Source organism: Pagrus major, chromosome 17, assembly GCF_040436345.1.
Source record: "Pagrus major chromosome 17, Pma_NU_1.0".
Taxonomy (NCBI): Eukaryota; Metazoa; Chordata; class Actinopteri; order Spariformes; family Sparidae; genus Pagrus; species Pagrus major.
Genome location: NC_133231.1, coordinates 5,612,046 through 5,626,550, shown reverse-complemented (window position 1 = coordinate 5,626,550; position 14,505 = coordinate 5,612,046). Strand labels below are relative to the sequence as shown.

At 41.1% G+C, this 14,505-nt stretch overlaps 1 protein-coding gene across 1 annotated transcript in view; it reads right to left on the bottom strand.

Moving 5' to 3' along the window:
* Positions 1 to 14,505, bottom strand: part of LOC141012431 (protein spire homolog 1-like) — a 38,553-nt gene that overhangs the window by 10,164 nt on the left and 13,884 nt on the right. The window contains exons 3-8 of the mRNA XM_073485911.1: positions 12,403 to 12,639; positions 8,698 to 8,823; positions 2,614 to 2,688; positions 2,086 to 2,250; positions 1,353 to 1,439; positions 545 to 674 (exon numbers count right to left, since the gene is read on the bottom strand). Coding sequence (XP_073342012.1) covers positions 545 to 674; positions 1,353 to 1,439; positions 2,086 to 2,250; positions 2,614 to 2,688; positions 8,698 to 8,823; positions 12,403 to 12,639 — 820 coding nt within the window. The remainder of the gene's footprint in view (positions 1 to 544; positions 675 to 1,352; positions 1,440 to 2,085; positions 2,251 to 2,613; positions 2,689 to 8,697; positions 8,824 to 12,402; positions 12,640 to 14,505) is intronic.

Below are 14,505 nucleotides of genomic sequence, written 5' to 3'. Positions count from 1 at the left end.
CAGGGGTATAGCATGCTTATTCTTTAGTTTTAGGTATAACCACCCTCTTAACAGGATTTCAGATAAGCCACAGCCAATGGTGAGAGATTACTGACATTGAGAAACAACAGTGGTAATAGTGTTGTTAGTGTTAATGGAATTGCAGACACTTAGCATTAATATTGTATATATTGTATATGTACCACTACATATTGCCATGTAGTACAGCGAAACAATAAAAGGCATTAGTTGCAACACAAATATGAAAAGTTAGAGAGCATTAGCTACGACAGCAAAAAGCAGAGGCACAAATAATAGTGCAGTAATGTGTAACAGGAACTAAAACAGAGCAGCTCAAAATAATGAAGCTATTACACATTTCTCAACTGAATTTAGTTGCTTTGCACATGATGCCCAGCAGGTGCAAGCATCAGCTCCATACTTCAGCTTAAAAAATACATTTCAGACTGAAGTATGTTTTCATGTGCATGAGAGTGTGCACATATTGAAAACAAAAGGGTAAAAATAACAACATCACAGACAAAGAAGCGCAGCGTGTCCTTACCCAGCCTCCCCCTGCGGACCTCACCAGGCGACACTGGTCGAAGTTTCCTCTCTGATTTGATTCCCTCCAGGATCCGCTCATGAAGAGTCGGAGGAGGCTGAGTCTGTGGCTTCAGCTTACGAGCTGACACCTAGCACAAGTCAATGATGAAGTGTACATAATGACAGAGAATAAGTAGAGTGGAGTACAACTTAGACTAACAAACAGGGTTATAGCCAGCAGGCCTCATATCTCCTGTGACTGATTGTTCACCTCATTACCCAGACTTGAGGGCCCTGCTGAAACAGCGGCTGCTACTTCTGCAGTAAGATTCATATCAGCAGAGAACTGATGAACGCAGCATTTCACTGAATTCACAGTGCAGTTAAAAACTGGAATCAGACAGCTGCAACATTCATATTTTACAGAGAGGCTGTGCTGGTTTTTAAAATTCAGTTTCAGCTTTTTTCACTACATTTGAACAGAGATTTCTTTTTTATATGATGACATGAAAGAAATAGTGTTACCTATTTCAGTTATTTCACCTCTGAGTCTCTAAAATGTGTTCAAATTAAACAGGGATCAATTCACCCTTTGGTTGAACTGGTCACCGGCTGATATACATATGATACAACTCAGAACTGGTTAGTATGTACAAAGATACTGCTTTGTTTAAGAAGTCACAAACCTTTCAAGGTTGGAAACCACTTTTCTAGCTTAATATTTATTAAAGACAGTTCACTGGTCTGTTCTAATTAATGCAGGTTTTCACAGGCTGCATGAGGATGGCTTGTGATATTTAAGCCCTTGGACCTTAAGTGGTACTTACAGGGTTGAGAGGTGGTCTGGACCTGATGAACTCCAGGATGACTTCATGAGCACTCTTCTTTAACCTGGGTGGGATGTCCCCATTTACCTGAAACAACAGATTAGGGTCAAAATATAGGAAAAGGTAAACACAGACATGAAGACTGACATGTTCTGATTCCTTAATTATCTTGTAATCATTCATGTGAACAATATCTGCTTGTTTTGGAAGATGTTTCACTAACTGGAGTGCATGACATGGAAATGTTAAAGCAACAGCAGCTGTTTGCAGGATACATAGGGATGAGGCGTTGCATCTCTTTGTGGCTATGTAAGATTAAAAAACTGTAACATGACAATGGTGAATCAAAAAAAACATTTCGTAGTCGTTCATACAGCCAGGTCACATGTACACCTACAGCTACTTACTTACAGTCTCTACTAATGTTATGATTTTGTGGGTAATCAGTGGAATCTTCTCGCTAATTGTCTCATTTGCTTATGTAGGTCATATAGAGGCATCAGTATTAAGTTAAGACTGTTTCATAATCAGGTAAAAACTCCTTGTGGTTTGTTTAAATAAGCACTGGTATCCAAAAGAGCATCACTGCAGCCTGCAATTATTATGCAACAGTAATACAAGATTTTCCAAGCAAGTTCCCATGGGAAAGAAACAATAATACAGCAGAAGTGAACCAAGCAGGAGGCAGGCATTTGGCATCAATATTAATGTGTGGTCCAAACTGGACACTGACCATGACTTTGCGCAGTTTGTAGCGTTTGGACCTGATGTCGTCCATGAGCATCTCATAGGGAGTGAGCTGGTACTCGATGGGCAGAGGGTTGTACTGGCGCTCCTGCACTTTCTTCAGCTTGACTCCTTCACGCAGGTCCCTCATGACCTGAACCCAGAATCGAGCCTGACAGAACACGCAAAGGGCAGCATGGGAAAGGGGAAGCAGAAAATACCATGACCCTGTGAACATGAATTTATTTGGACAATAGCGATCATCTGTTCTTTGACCTCTCTGTGCTCACACGACAAGGAGGTTTCATCAAGGGGAGCAGTATCCATCGCAACATGGTTCCTGAGAGGCTCTTTTATCACTGCCTATTTAGAGCGTAACATGTATTCATAATGATTTCTCTATGTGAGCGTGGAGTTATGGAGAATCTTCGATATGAAACCATAAGGGGGTATGATTCCCCCATTTTGCTTCAGGTGAGTTAGACTTCAGATTAGCTGAGGCTGGAGGTCAGAGGTCAGAAGTCCAGTTGCCTACCCAGTCATCATTCTGTAGCTCATTCAGGTCTCGGCCAGGCCCCTCTGATGACTCTGCCTCCATCTTACGGAGATTCTGGTGGAAAGAGAGAGAGGGACACAGTTTGAATATAAAAAAATAATTCAGAAAGGAAATTTTAAAAAAGGTAAAAAGAGAAGGATAAAGAGCCAGTACACGTGGACCAACAAAGTCATTACTGTGTCTCCAGTTTAGCCTTGTGGAAGAAAAAAAAGTTGGTCTTTTAAAATACGCAAACACTTACAGACAACTAACAGAAGCATTTTCAAATTAACACTGTATCTTCACAAGACTGGTGCCACCTAAATATAACTGTTCATAGTTAATGTGATGAAAGATTGACATTTTACCTTTGATTGACTGACATGATGGGAGGGTTTTAAGTCTAAAAAGGCTTATAAAGAATACAACTCGAGGGCAAAACACAACACAATCACATTTTTCAGCATGCTAGCAACTATGCTCTAGTAACGACAATGTTGGTTGATTGGTCATTTAGGTCCAGACTGAAATGATCTCACCTACTACTGGATGGACAGCCATGAAATTTCTGTTTGTCTTTGACTTTGACGGTTCTTTGTGCCCAGTGCTAATTTCTCATGTCAGCAAATGTGAGCCTTCTTACATGCATTACATCTTAAAGAAAGTGACAAAACACTTAACGCTAAACACTAGCATGTTAGCATCACAAACACAGCCGAATTGTCGTTTTTATATTAACTTCACCACAACTGCTAAGAATCAAACTTACCAAACATAGGCCTTCAGGTTGGTTTTCTTTTTAATGAGCATTAGCCTGGTGGTAGAATGGCTGTGGACTTTCATTGAAGACATTTTGACTTGTCACAGTAGAAAGGGCACAAGTGTAAATAACAGCGAGGTAACGATGACTGAATTCCTTTTAGCTGCTTCTGTTTCAGAGTATTGTTCATGCTAGCTAACTGCCACATTGTTATGGCTTACTGGGACACCTGAATAATGTTATTAATGACACCTGTGCTTTTCCTACCATGTCAAGTCAAAATGTATTCTGTGAAAAAGGCCCATTTGCAAAAATGCTGACATGTTAGCACACTTAGCTAAGACGGTGAACATGGTAAACCTGATGAGCATTAGCATGGTAACATTGGGAGAATGTTGGCACAACAACCACTAAAGCTATTTTTTTTACCATTTTTACAATTTACTTCATAACGACAGATAAGAATCTAATTTGGCCTTTTATCCATCCCAGGTTTTTATTTTGTTCTGTTTTTGCAAGAAGCACTACACAACAGAGCAGCTAGCATTTTCTTTAAAAAAAAGTACCATCATCATTTACAGAGGGTGTGTCCTCACTGCAGCAGACTATAGGTTCACATTCAACCTGTGGCCCTTTGCTGCGTGATGTTCCCTCTCTCTGCCTATTTCCTCTCACTCTTCACCTGTCCTGCCAAACAAATCCATGAAAATGCCCGAAATATAATAAAAAAATCGCTTTTTATGTTAGGTACAAGTAAAAAGTGACAAGACATGGACCTGAGACAGGCCCTAACGGTGTGAAGCAGTCATCAGTAAACCTAGCTCCTCCATCCTGACACCTGTGTGAACCTGCACAACATGAGGCAATTAGTGTGTTGTAAAACACTAACAGCCTGACTGACAGCATATCTGTGGGAAAACAAGGAGCTATAGCTGCATTCCTCTGCTGCTTTCTAAGTTCAACTGAGGACAATGCCAGTGTGTGTGTGTGTGTGTGTGTGTGTGTGTGTGTGTGTGATAAAGAGAATAACAGAGAAAGAGGAAGTAGTAGAAGGAAACAACATGTAACATGAAATGTGTGAGCATTTTAAAGCAGTAGGCTGATAGAATATGTTCCCTGTGGTTAACATTAGCGGTCAGACTGTTCTTGTCACATCACAGCAGAGTTTGATAAGACGATCAGGGGACGGGAGTCTGCCCAGCCCACTCCGACCTCAACCCACCGGGGTGAAATCCCAGTTAACCATCATCCTGACAGGGAACAGCTACCTCGACTGAACTGTTAGGCTTAATATATTGGTTACATAATATGACTCACAACATATTGCATTTTGCTGCATTGTAACTCCGCATGCCTTTAGTGTATACAGTACTTCAGTGTCATGAGCTAACGCTCGAGAGCTTAATGGTTTATAACAGCCTATCTAATTAAAACACTCAAATCCAGCCAGTGACGAGCATAAAGAGAGATTAGTTCAGTTGCTTTTAAACACCATTATCTCGTTGGTATGAGTGGTGTGTCATGAAATCACATCAAAGTCACATATTTCCATTTCAAAAGGTTTGATTAAGCAGTGTTCTCTGCACTTGATGGGGACAGCATTTGAATTAAAGCATGCACAGCAGCGCTTGTGTGGACAACACTGCTCTACTGCTGCAAGTCCACATGAATAATTAGAGCAATTACTAACTGCATCCACAACCTCATTTTTTTCTCGTCAGTAATTCTGCTCTGTTTGTTATTCATTTTAAGCTCTCATCAGCTGACAAGAAGCATTTATCCGTGAGCAAATAGGAGGCAGGTTGTTTCTCTGAATCACCACTAATTCAGCTGCCTTGCTGCGAGTCTCCAGCAGCAGGAGGCGTCTTTGTGGAGAGACAACTCTTTGGCAGCCATGGCTGGCACGGTGGATGGATAAAGATAGATCCCCCTGTGGGCTGGTACAGCTTTGCCATACACACTGGCAAGCGGGGGTGGGAGGGCTGCGCCTGGGCGTCGTTGACACACATACTGTATATATGGACACTGAGGCAGAAACTCAGATAGACACGGGCACAGACTCATATACATACATTAACAGGCAGGAGATTTCACACCCACTCGTCCTGCTCACACTGACTCTGACCTGTGAATGCATCATGCAGGCATAAATATGCAATCACACGGTCACATGCAGACACACGTACTGGTCTTTCTGACCTTGCCTCACAACATTTAAGTCTTCCATATGTGTTGATGATAACACTGAAGTAAGATCACATATACAATTTGCTTCAAGTATCTGGAGACAGTTAGGCTTTTTGTTGGCCTAAATTTTGTAATTTCCTCCTTGTGTTTATTGCATTTCATTTTTTTTTGATGACATCAATGTCATGTCAATGTTGGAGGTAAAGTCAGGGGTCATTAGTCCGGTGGCCATGAATGTCTGAAATAATTAATGTCAATCAATCCAATAGTTGTTGGACAGACAGACAGCTGACAGACCGACATCACTGAGGTTACTAGCTAGGCTAAAAAAGGGAATAAGATAAAATAGAAAAGTAGGATAAAATAATAATCAATCGTTATACAATATTTGTTTCATGAGGGTCCAAGGAATCCCATTTCATTCAGTATTTTTCATCTTTGTCCTCCTGTGGCCGAAGTCATCAAGTTACATCATTTTAAATCCTCGTCCTAATGGTTCCTTTAAAATAGCATGCAAGAATTTTGTACCTGTGTCACACAAACTGCAAAACACAATGATAAACAAAGTGATGACTGTTTTTAAAAACATTTCTTATTTACTCTCTAGGCTAAAGAGGCTGCAGTCCCTAAGTTTCCTCTTCCTCAGTCTTGTTTCTCAGCCTTCTCCACCCTGCAATAAGTCCTCTCTCCTAACAGAGAGTTATGTAACCAACCAAATCCCCTCTATTCATTCAGATGCATTACGCACACTGAAAGGGCAGCAGCAGTAGTGCATAGCAGGAAGGAACCCTGAGGTGGAACACACACACACACACACACACACACACACACACACACACACACACACACACCACTCCTCACGGGAAATGTTCCAACCCACAGCTGAGCTCCATAATGCTCCTGAGCAGAAACAAAGCCCAAATGACTCCTGCACTTCATCTAAATGAATGTGTTGAAGAATAAAAGAATGAAGACCTGTACAGAAACAAGTCATGTCTTTGTGTTTGGAGGAGCAGCCTCCATGTGAACTTGACCCGAAAATGAGCTAATATAACGCATCAGTGATGAAAGTATTATACAATGAGCTCATGTTCAGTTCCCAAAAACACTTTACAAGCCATTTCATCAAGCAGACAGCAATGATTATGATGCATTCTGACTGTGCAAACCTGCTAATTATACATCCCTGAGGGATATAATTGGAAATCACCAGCAGCTCCCTTTTGAAGAAGGACAAATGACCCATAACAGACAGCACACCAATCAAACATTGAATATTAATCCTTTCTGGAATGTGAACAAGTTGGAAACATGTTACATCACAGACCCACCTTCCTACCACGACCCTCTCACATGATTATTTGACTCATGCCTGTCTGAATATCAGCTGAGAGAACCTGAACTGAGCGTCAGCATGTCCCTGGATATTGTTTTCTATGTCTGACATGCACAACAAACACGTCACTCCGTCCTCACAGCGGCCCACTTCAACCTGTCAGCCAGCAGGGAGTGAGAGTCTGTCATCCACACACTGCATCGGGCTGTTTGGACATTACAACACTACACTAGTGACGTACATTTGGCCAGTTTGTATCAAAGTTGCTGATAGCAGGTATTTTGTCTTTGCCTCTTTCTTTTCATTCAAGCGTTTTTCATCGCGCGGCCTGATTGGTAGTATAAGCCGTCACCTGAAGCGCTGGAATTGGTAGCTTTCCCTGTTCTGCCATTACCGGTGTAGGTACCAATACAGGAGGATCCTGCTCTGTGTGTTTTCATCAAGCAGACAGAACCGCCTCGTCATGGACTTCTCTGTCCTGATTGGATAAAATGGGCAGGGATACCAGAAAATGTCTTTTCTCTTGAACTGCATGAGCAGGGGAGGAGAGACATGGGCTACTGACCAAACACTCTATAACAGTGATTACTGTTATAATACTCATTTTAATAAGAAGGTATCGCTTATAGCAGCTTTAGGGGAAATACTAGTCATTAAATTGAGAAATTTAAAGGACCCAGGGTTTATTCAAATGGATATATGTATCAGTAATTCATGATTTGAAAGATGCTTTTAAGGGATGTTTGTCAGCTAGTAATTGTTTTCTCTGTGTGATGATTTTTGAAAAAGAACAGAGTCTGGTGTAAGCAGTCTAAAACATGTGTCAGGTTATTCTTACATGTTGTGAACAATGAATAATGCAAACAACGAGGATAAGCTGTCAGTGAACGCTGTGAGTCACAGTTATTGGATGTTATGTCATAGCTCGAGGAATATAGGCTGTGCACTCATGTGTCCATTCATTTCTTTATCCACAGTCATTACCACGGATGCCTTTCTGTATCAGCTGAGCGCCTCTGCTCTGTCACACAGGAAACACGGCTGTCTGACTGCTGTCTTAATGTCTCTGTGTGTCTGTTATGTCCGCGCCTATTACATGCTACAATACAGCCCTTTCTCACAGAAGTGATGGCGTACTGAAATATAGGCAAGATGGCTACCTAACATATGAGTTTTATGCTCTGTTTCCCTCATTTAAACCTTTTATACACAAAAGCAGAGAGAAAAACTGACATCATCGACTATAGACTGGTATCAAAGCTTAAAGTTAAATACTACAGCACCTACTGCTTTCACTTAATATTACCAGAATCACCAAAGACTGACATCAATTGTGTGTGTGTGTGTGTGTGTGTGTGTCTACTCTAAATACATATGGAGTATGTATGATATGCAGAGCAATCATATTACTTTTCATATGAATGACTGTCACGATAGGCACCAGGAGTTCCACAGTACATGACCCCTACCAACACTTTCAATAGTCCCCACAGAGAGTGAGGCTCATGTTAATTATGGGGTGTATGAGGGTGTGTAAGGTCACAGTATTAAATCTTCTAAAGTGATGCCCCGCTATGTCATGCAAAGGTCAGTGATCATCCTGTAACGAGGAGAGTAGTAGTGCTTTTAAATAAGACTGGTGTTATAAAGCATGAGTTTCTGCATTCACCATACCCAACAGTTATGTTTTCTGTATTGTGTAACCAAAACACTTATCTGATGGCTTAAACTGCAATTAATGTGTCTAAAAAACAAAGAGCAGAACAAGCCCACAGCAACGATGATGGTGACAAGGACCCACCTCTTTGGCACTCTTGATCTTCTCCAGGAACGTGCGTAGCTCCCTGGTTTCTGTGTACAGAGCCCGGCACACTGCCTGGTAGTGACTGGAGGCGTCTGATAGACTGGGCAGATGAGCCATGCAAAGCTGCAAGAGACAGTGAGGTAGAGAGATGTTTAGTACACAGTTCACACAGCACCATGTCGCAGCCATGTTGGAGGTCATCAGCGCTTTGTCAACACTGTCTGTGAACAGATTTCTAAACGAATGATGATAAGTTGCCTGCTGGCTTGTTGGCTAGAAATGTTACAAAGCACTTGTTAGTCAACTGAGACAACTCCTCTGCAACAAAGTGGATTGCCTGCACCATTGTACAGTAAGGGCCGGATCTACTAAAGGTTTGCGTGTATTAAAACGTGTGCAAACTCCTTGCACACGCAAAAAAATGTACAAACTGATTTACTAACAGTGCGCAAAAAGGGTTGCGTCTGTCAAAGGTGCAAAATAGCGCGTCTGCATCCAGTTAGTACGTTTGCAGCAATGAATATGCAATATGGGGCGTTTACACACAATTGTGCGTGTTCTGGGTGGAGAAAATGTAAATATATTAATTTAGCACACGCAAAGTGATTTATCAAACCTGAAAGCAATTTTGCTAATAGAAACTGCTTCTATATTTAACACGTCTCAAAGGGAGGTGCAAACGGCAAGTTTACATTTCTTTCCATCTGGGTCATTCCAGCGTACGGTAGGTATTACAGCTGGGATCTCCCAATCCCGTTTTTCAGATGTGCTGTCTGAAGTCCTAAATACCATGACGCGCCGGATGGCCAGGTTTATTAGGTTTCCACGCACTCGGGACTCCTTGAATGAGACCAAACATGGCTTCTTTGCAGTAGCTGGATTCCCCAGAGTTATAGGAGCGATTGACTGCACCCATGTACAGCTTGTGCCCCCCGCAGACACTGAGCATGTGTACAGAAATCGAAAACACACGCATTCATTGAATGTGCAGGCCGTTTGTGATGCCAAAGGCATCATAACCAACGTTGTGGCAAAATATCCCGGGTCAGTACACGATTCTTTTATTCTGAGAAACAGTGTTCTGTTTTCCAAGTTGCGAGATGGAGATGGCTGGCTTGTTGGTGAGTCAATTAAAATCCTTTATAAAATAATTATTTACATTAAAAACAAGAACATGTTTCAGATTGATTCTTTTTTTTTAAAGGTGATAGTGCATACCCCCTACACCCCTTCCTCCTGACACCTGTTCTCAACGCTGGTCAGAGGCATCTCATCCACGGTGCCCCCGCCTGTTTTATTTGCAGACCTTTTATTATACGCCAATTTTTCTTTTGTTCTTCTTCTGATGTCTTGGTATCTCCTTTTCACTTTATCCACTGTTCACCTGTTTTTTCCAACAGCATTAACTTTTTCACCCATTTTCTCCCACACGGCGTTCCTTTGCGCGACCGTCAGATTCCTTTGCTGCAGCTCATTGAAATGTTTATTCGCTTCCTCTACCAACACTTCTAATTCCAAAGGGTCGAATTTCATTTTGTGCTTTCGCTCTCTCAAACTCGCCATGCTGAAGACCATGAAACACGCTAAACCCTCATTTAAATAGGCGTGTCTCCAACACATTTGCACCTGTTGTCATTTACACAATCACTCTTAGTAAATCGCCCGCAAACCGCGGTTCAACCCCACACGCAAATTTCTAGAAGGCGCACGCAGATTTGTACAAGCAATTTGGGATCTTAGTAGATCCGGCCCTTAATGTTTAAATGTGCTCTCAACTTGTTTTTCCCTGATTAAATAAAGGCTTCCGACCTACCTACATACCTATTTATTACCTCTGCTAAGGAGGTAATGTTTTCACCCCTGTCCATTTGTTGGTTGGTTGGTTGGTTGGTTGGTTGGTTGGTTTGTACCAACAGTGATTAGGCTTTGAAGTGAGGGGACTCTTGGGCCTTGGCAGAGCTATGCACTCTACTGAGTGCCACTGAAGTCTATCTTTCTCCTCTGCACCTGCACCACACTGTAAGATTGGTGATCCCAAACCATAAAGCCTTGCCAAAGGATCTTAAGGGATGTTGCATAAAAACTAAACAACCCCAAAAAACATTTGTAGAGCCATTTGTAAACAACTGTTATTGCCTTCTGAACACAATTCACAAGACAACTATCCCTGAGGTCATCCATGCTACTGCTCGCGCACACAAACACCGAGAGAGAATTGGAGAGAACAACAGTGATGACAGAATAATGTCCTTGTCTCTCTCAGAGGAACAGAAGGTACCCTTGGTGAATGCTAGGCATGCTCTTGGCATCCATTTGTCCAGACATTGTTTATTCCATTAAGAGAAAATTTCACTTAACACAAAAAATACCAGACAACCGTCTCTACGTGAGCTTTCACATGTGTAGGAATAACAGAACATTTTGTATCTAGATAGATGTTTACCATATTGTTATTTTTCATAAAGTGAATAAATGTGTCACTATGTTAATGACAGTTAATACTGTATTCCATGTCAGCCAGGGTGAGTACAGTAGGACAAAAGGTAAACTAAAGGAGCATAGAGAGTGGATGGGCTGAGGGAGAAATATACTGAGACAACGATTGGAGCTGACAGCTGGCCCGCCATCGGGTCGGCCAAACTACCACACTGCTCAGATACATCTTCTTGGAGGGCAGTGTTTGTGTGTGTGTTTTTGTGTATGCAACTGGGTATGTGGTCATTATGTAAACAGTGTGAGGCGATGTGAGGACTGACACAGTGACTCTGTGCACCATAGGACATCAGAGATACATGACTCCCAGCAAGGATGAGGTTGGCAGTCAGACTGCACAGTGGTAATAATCTGTGTTCAGAGCCATGTTTAACAATATCATCTTCTGACACGTCTTTTCCTCGCCGACCCTCCCTGATATCATCTGTTCTTGGAAATACATCCGTGGATTACGTTCAGTCTAGAACTCTATTTCCATTTTAAGCTTCTTTATACTTTGTACTCCACCACTAGATTTATTTAACAGCTTTATTCCAAACACATTTTTGTGTAAAACATTTGATTGGATTACAATATATGACAAATCGTTTTATGAAAACTATGTTAGTACTGTACTTTAACAGTAGTTAAATTGGCTCCACCTGAAACAGCTTATATCTTTAAATGCTTACAAGATAATGTGTCGGTAATAATACTCCAAAGTATAAAGTGTAATATTCACTCTTATCTTAGCTCTGTTTTGGTTTCCACCAACTCCTGAGTAAAATATCTGTCTCTTTAGCTGTGAAATGCTCAACCCTGCTGAAAAGAAGGTTGATGACAGCCGTGAGACTGGACCAAAACAGTGTGGACTACAAACCAAAACAATCAGCTCAAGGACGCTAAAGTACTCTGTAGAGCTGAGAGGACCTGCTGAGTATGGTAATCATTTTCTGATGGGTCATCAGTATGAGCCACATCTTTAACATAACACACAGTCATTTGATCCATTGCTCATACAAAAATATTTGAGTGCAGGTTTAAAATTGTATTATCTGTTTGTGCGACAGCCTTCCCCTGGAAAAGTCCACCTGAAAACAGGAGTGATGTGTTTTATGTCTCCAGCGATAGCAAAAATGGTTTGTTTGCAATCAGTCAAGAAGACAAATGGGTAATAATAAATAACAATGACCAAAAAAAAAAAAACAGTCACTTATCTACTGTACCTACCTGAAGGATATCTCTGTAGCCGTGAACACTGGAAATGTCGTCAGGGTCATCCTCTGCTTCGTCCTCTTCCTCTGTGGCCTCATAGCCTTCGTCGGGGCAGGCATCCTTCTCCGTCTCGGCCATGTTGGTCATGAGGTCAATGAGCTCCTCCAGAGGAGGGCTGAGCTCCCTCTCCTCATTCTCCTTCAGCCCGTAATCCAGAGCCTTGTAGATCATGATGCCCAGGGACTCAATCACCTGAGAGAGAGGGGAAATAACCCAAAGGTAGCGTCACATGATCTGTTCTCATTCTGGTTCATGTAATATGCCACTCTTGCATATTTACACTAATTTCTGCAATTGTCACATTTTCCTGTAAAATTTAAGTTGTCGTTATTCGTGTGCTTTCATGTTTTGTTTTGTTTTGTTTTGTTTTAATCGATGAACCTTTGTCTGATAATAAAAATGGACAAATTAATTTTAAGCCAAAAATACTTTAATTTGTGAAGAATGCATCTTTTATCTTGGACATTGTTCTGTTGTTCATCTGCCACATAGTAAAAACAAATATGGATTCCTGTCTTTGTTATATAATCTGATCCTCTTTTGTGTGCCAGGCCTGAGCTGAACAGCTGTAATATGGTGACCTCATGACCTCAACCTTTGCCAAGAGAGCTCCCTCAGCCATTCATACACACGCGCAAATATTCTCGCTCACCAGCTTTTTCCAGGCTGGTCCTGGGAGCAGATTACAGATAGTAGATCTTGTGATTAAGTGACGCATGAAGGAAAACACCATCCTCACATCGATGTCCACATTAAGATACAGTCAGTCTTTTAGAGGATGTCAGAATTCAGAGGCAAGAGTCGAGGTATGTAAGAGGTCATCTGACATTTGTTCACTGTTTGGGATTCATCCTAGATTTCGAGGACATCAACACTTGAAAGATTCTCGATCCAAAATGTTAGTATAAAATTCTCACACCCAAAGCTGGTCTTCAAATGTATTTATTTATTCAGCCACAACAGCTTAATGGCATTACATTAGCATTATTACACAGAGGTTGCATTTGTCACAAGGGACTACCTTTGCTTAGCAACCAATGTAAGCATCCACAACAAACCATGCAGTTTTTTTCCAAACACAATTTGACATTTGGTGAAAATACAAGTGCTCACAAAATTCTGAACTGTAAATAGTTTGAGATGTTTTTAAAGATCTTTTGATACTTTGGTTTTGCCATTAAAATCATTAACTTGAACACAACAGCTTTTCTCTAAGTATAAAAAGCCTTAAACCTGCATTAACTGGTCATTTGACCACATTGGGGCAGTTTAATAATATAAAGACACAACATATCATCTTATTAAATTTCTGTGGCAGTATGTGACGCATGTATGTATGTTAGCAAACAATGTTTTCTACATATCCAGCAAACACACCCTACACGCCCCATTACCATTCATTTTGAGCCATGTTTCTGGCCACCAGTTATGCAATGTAACTAAGTACCTTTTTTGCCGCAACTCAGTACAGCAATAAATATTTAAAGGCAATATTAATGCAGATTGACCCAAGCTTTTGAGATCGCTTTGAGAAATCACGCTACTGTTTTCACATCCAGACGGAGGAGTCAGCTGAGCAGAAGCATATCATTTTATCACATCTATGTGGTAAAAAAAGTCAGACTCGGAAGACAAACAATAAGTTCATATGGCCTGTAGGAAAATGGAAAATGTGACTTTGGTGGAGTCTCACATTAACCTCTGGCAAATCTTAGAAGTCTGACACACTTGAACACACCACAATTATATTTTTTCTTGTGATGCTACAACCTTTCCTTGAAACTGAATTGCACAATTATATAACTTTGACAAAAAGGATCACTAAATACTGTCAGGAAAACCAATGGTTTCCTAGATGGTGGACACAATGCATTCTTCAACCTAAAAAAGAGTAAGATAAGATAAGACAAGATAAGATCAGAAAAAGCTGGCCAATCAGGTCAAATATATAAGAAGTAAAAGATTAAAACACATATTTCTGTTCCAGTGGTTGTAGGCCTGGGCGGTATGGCCAGTCATCTTCTCATAAGCACTTCATAAGGGGTGACAAAATCAGAT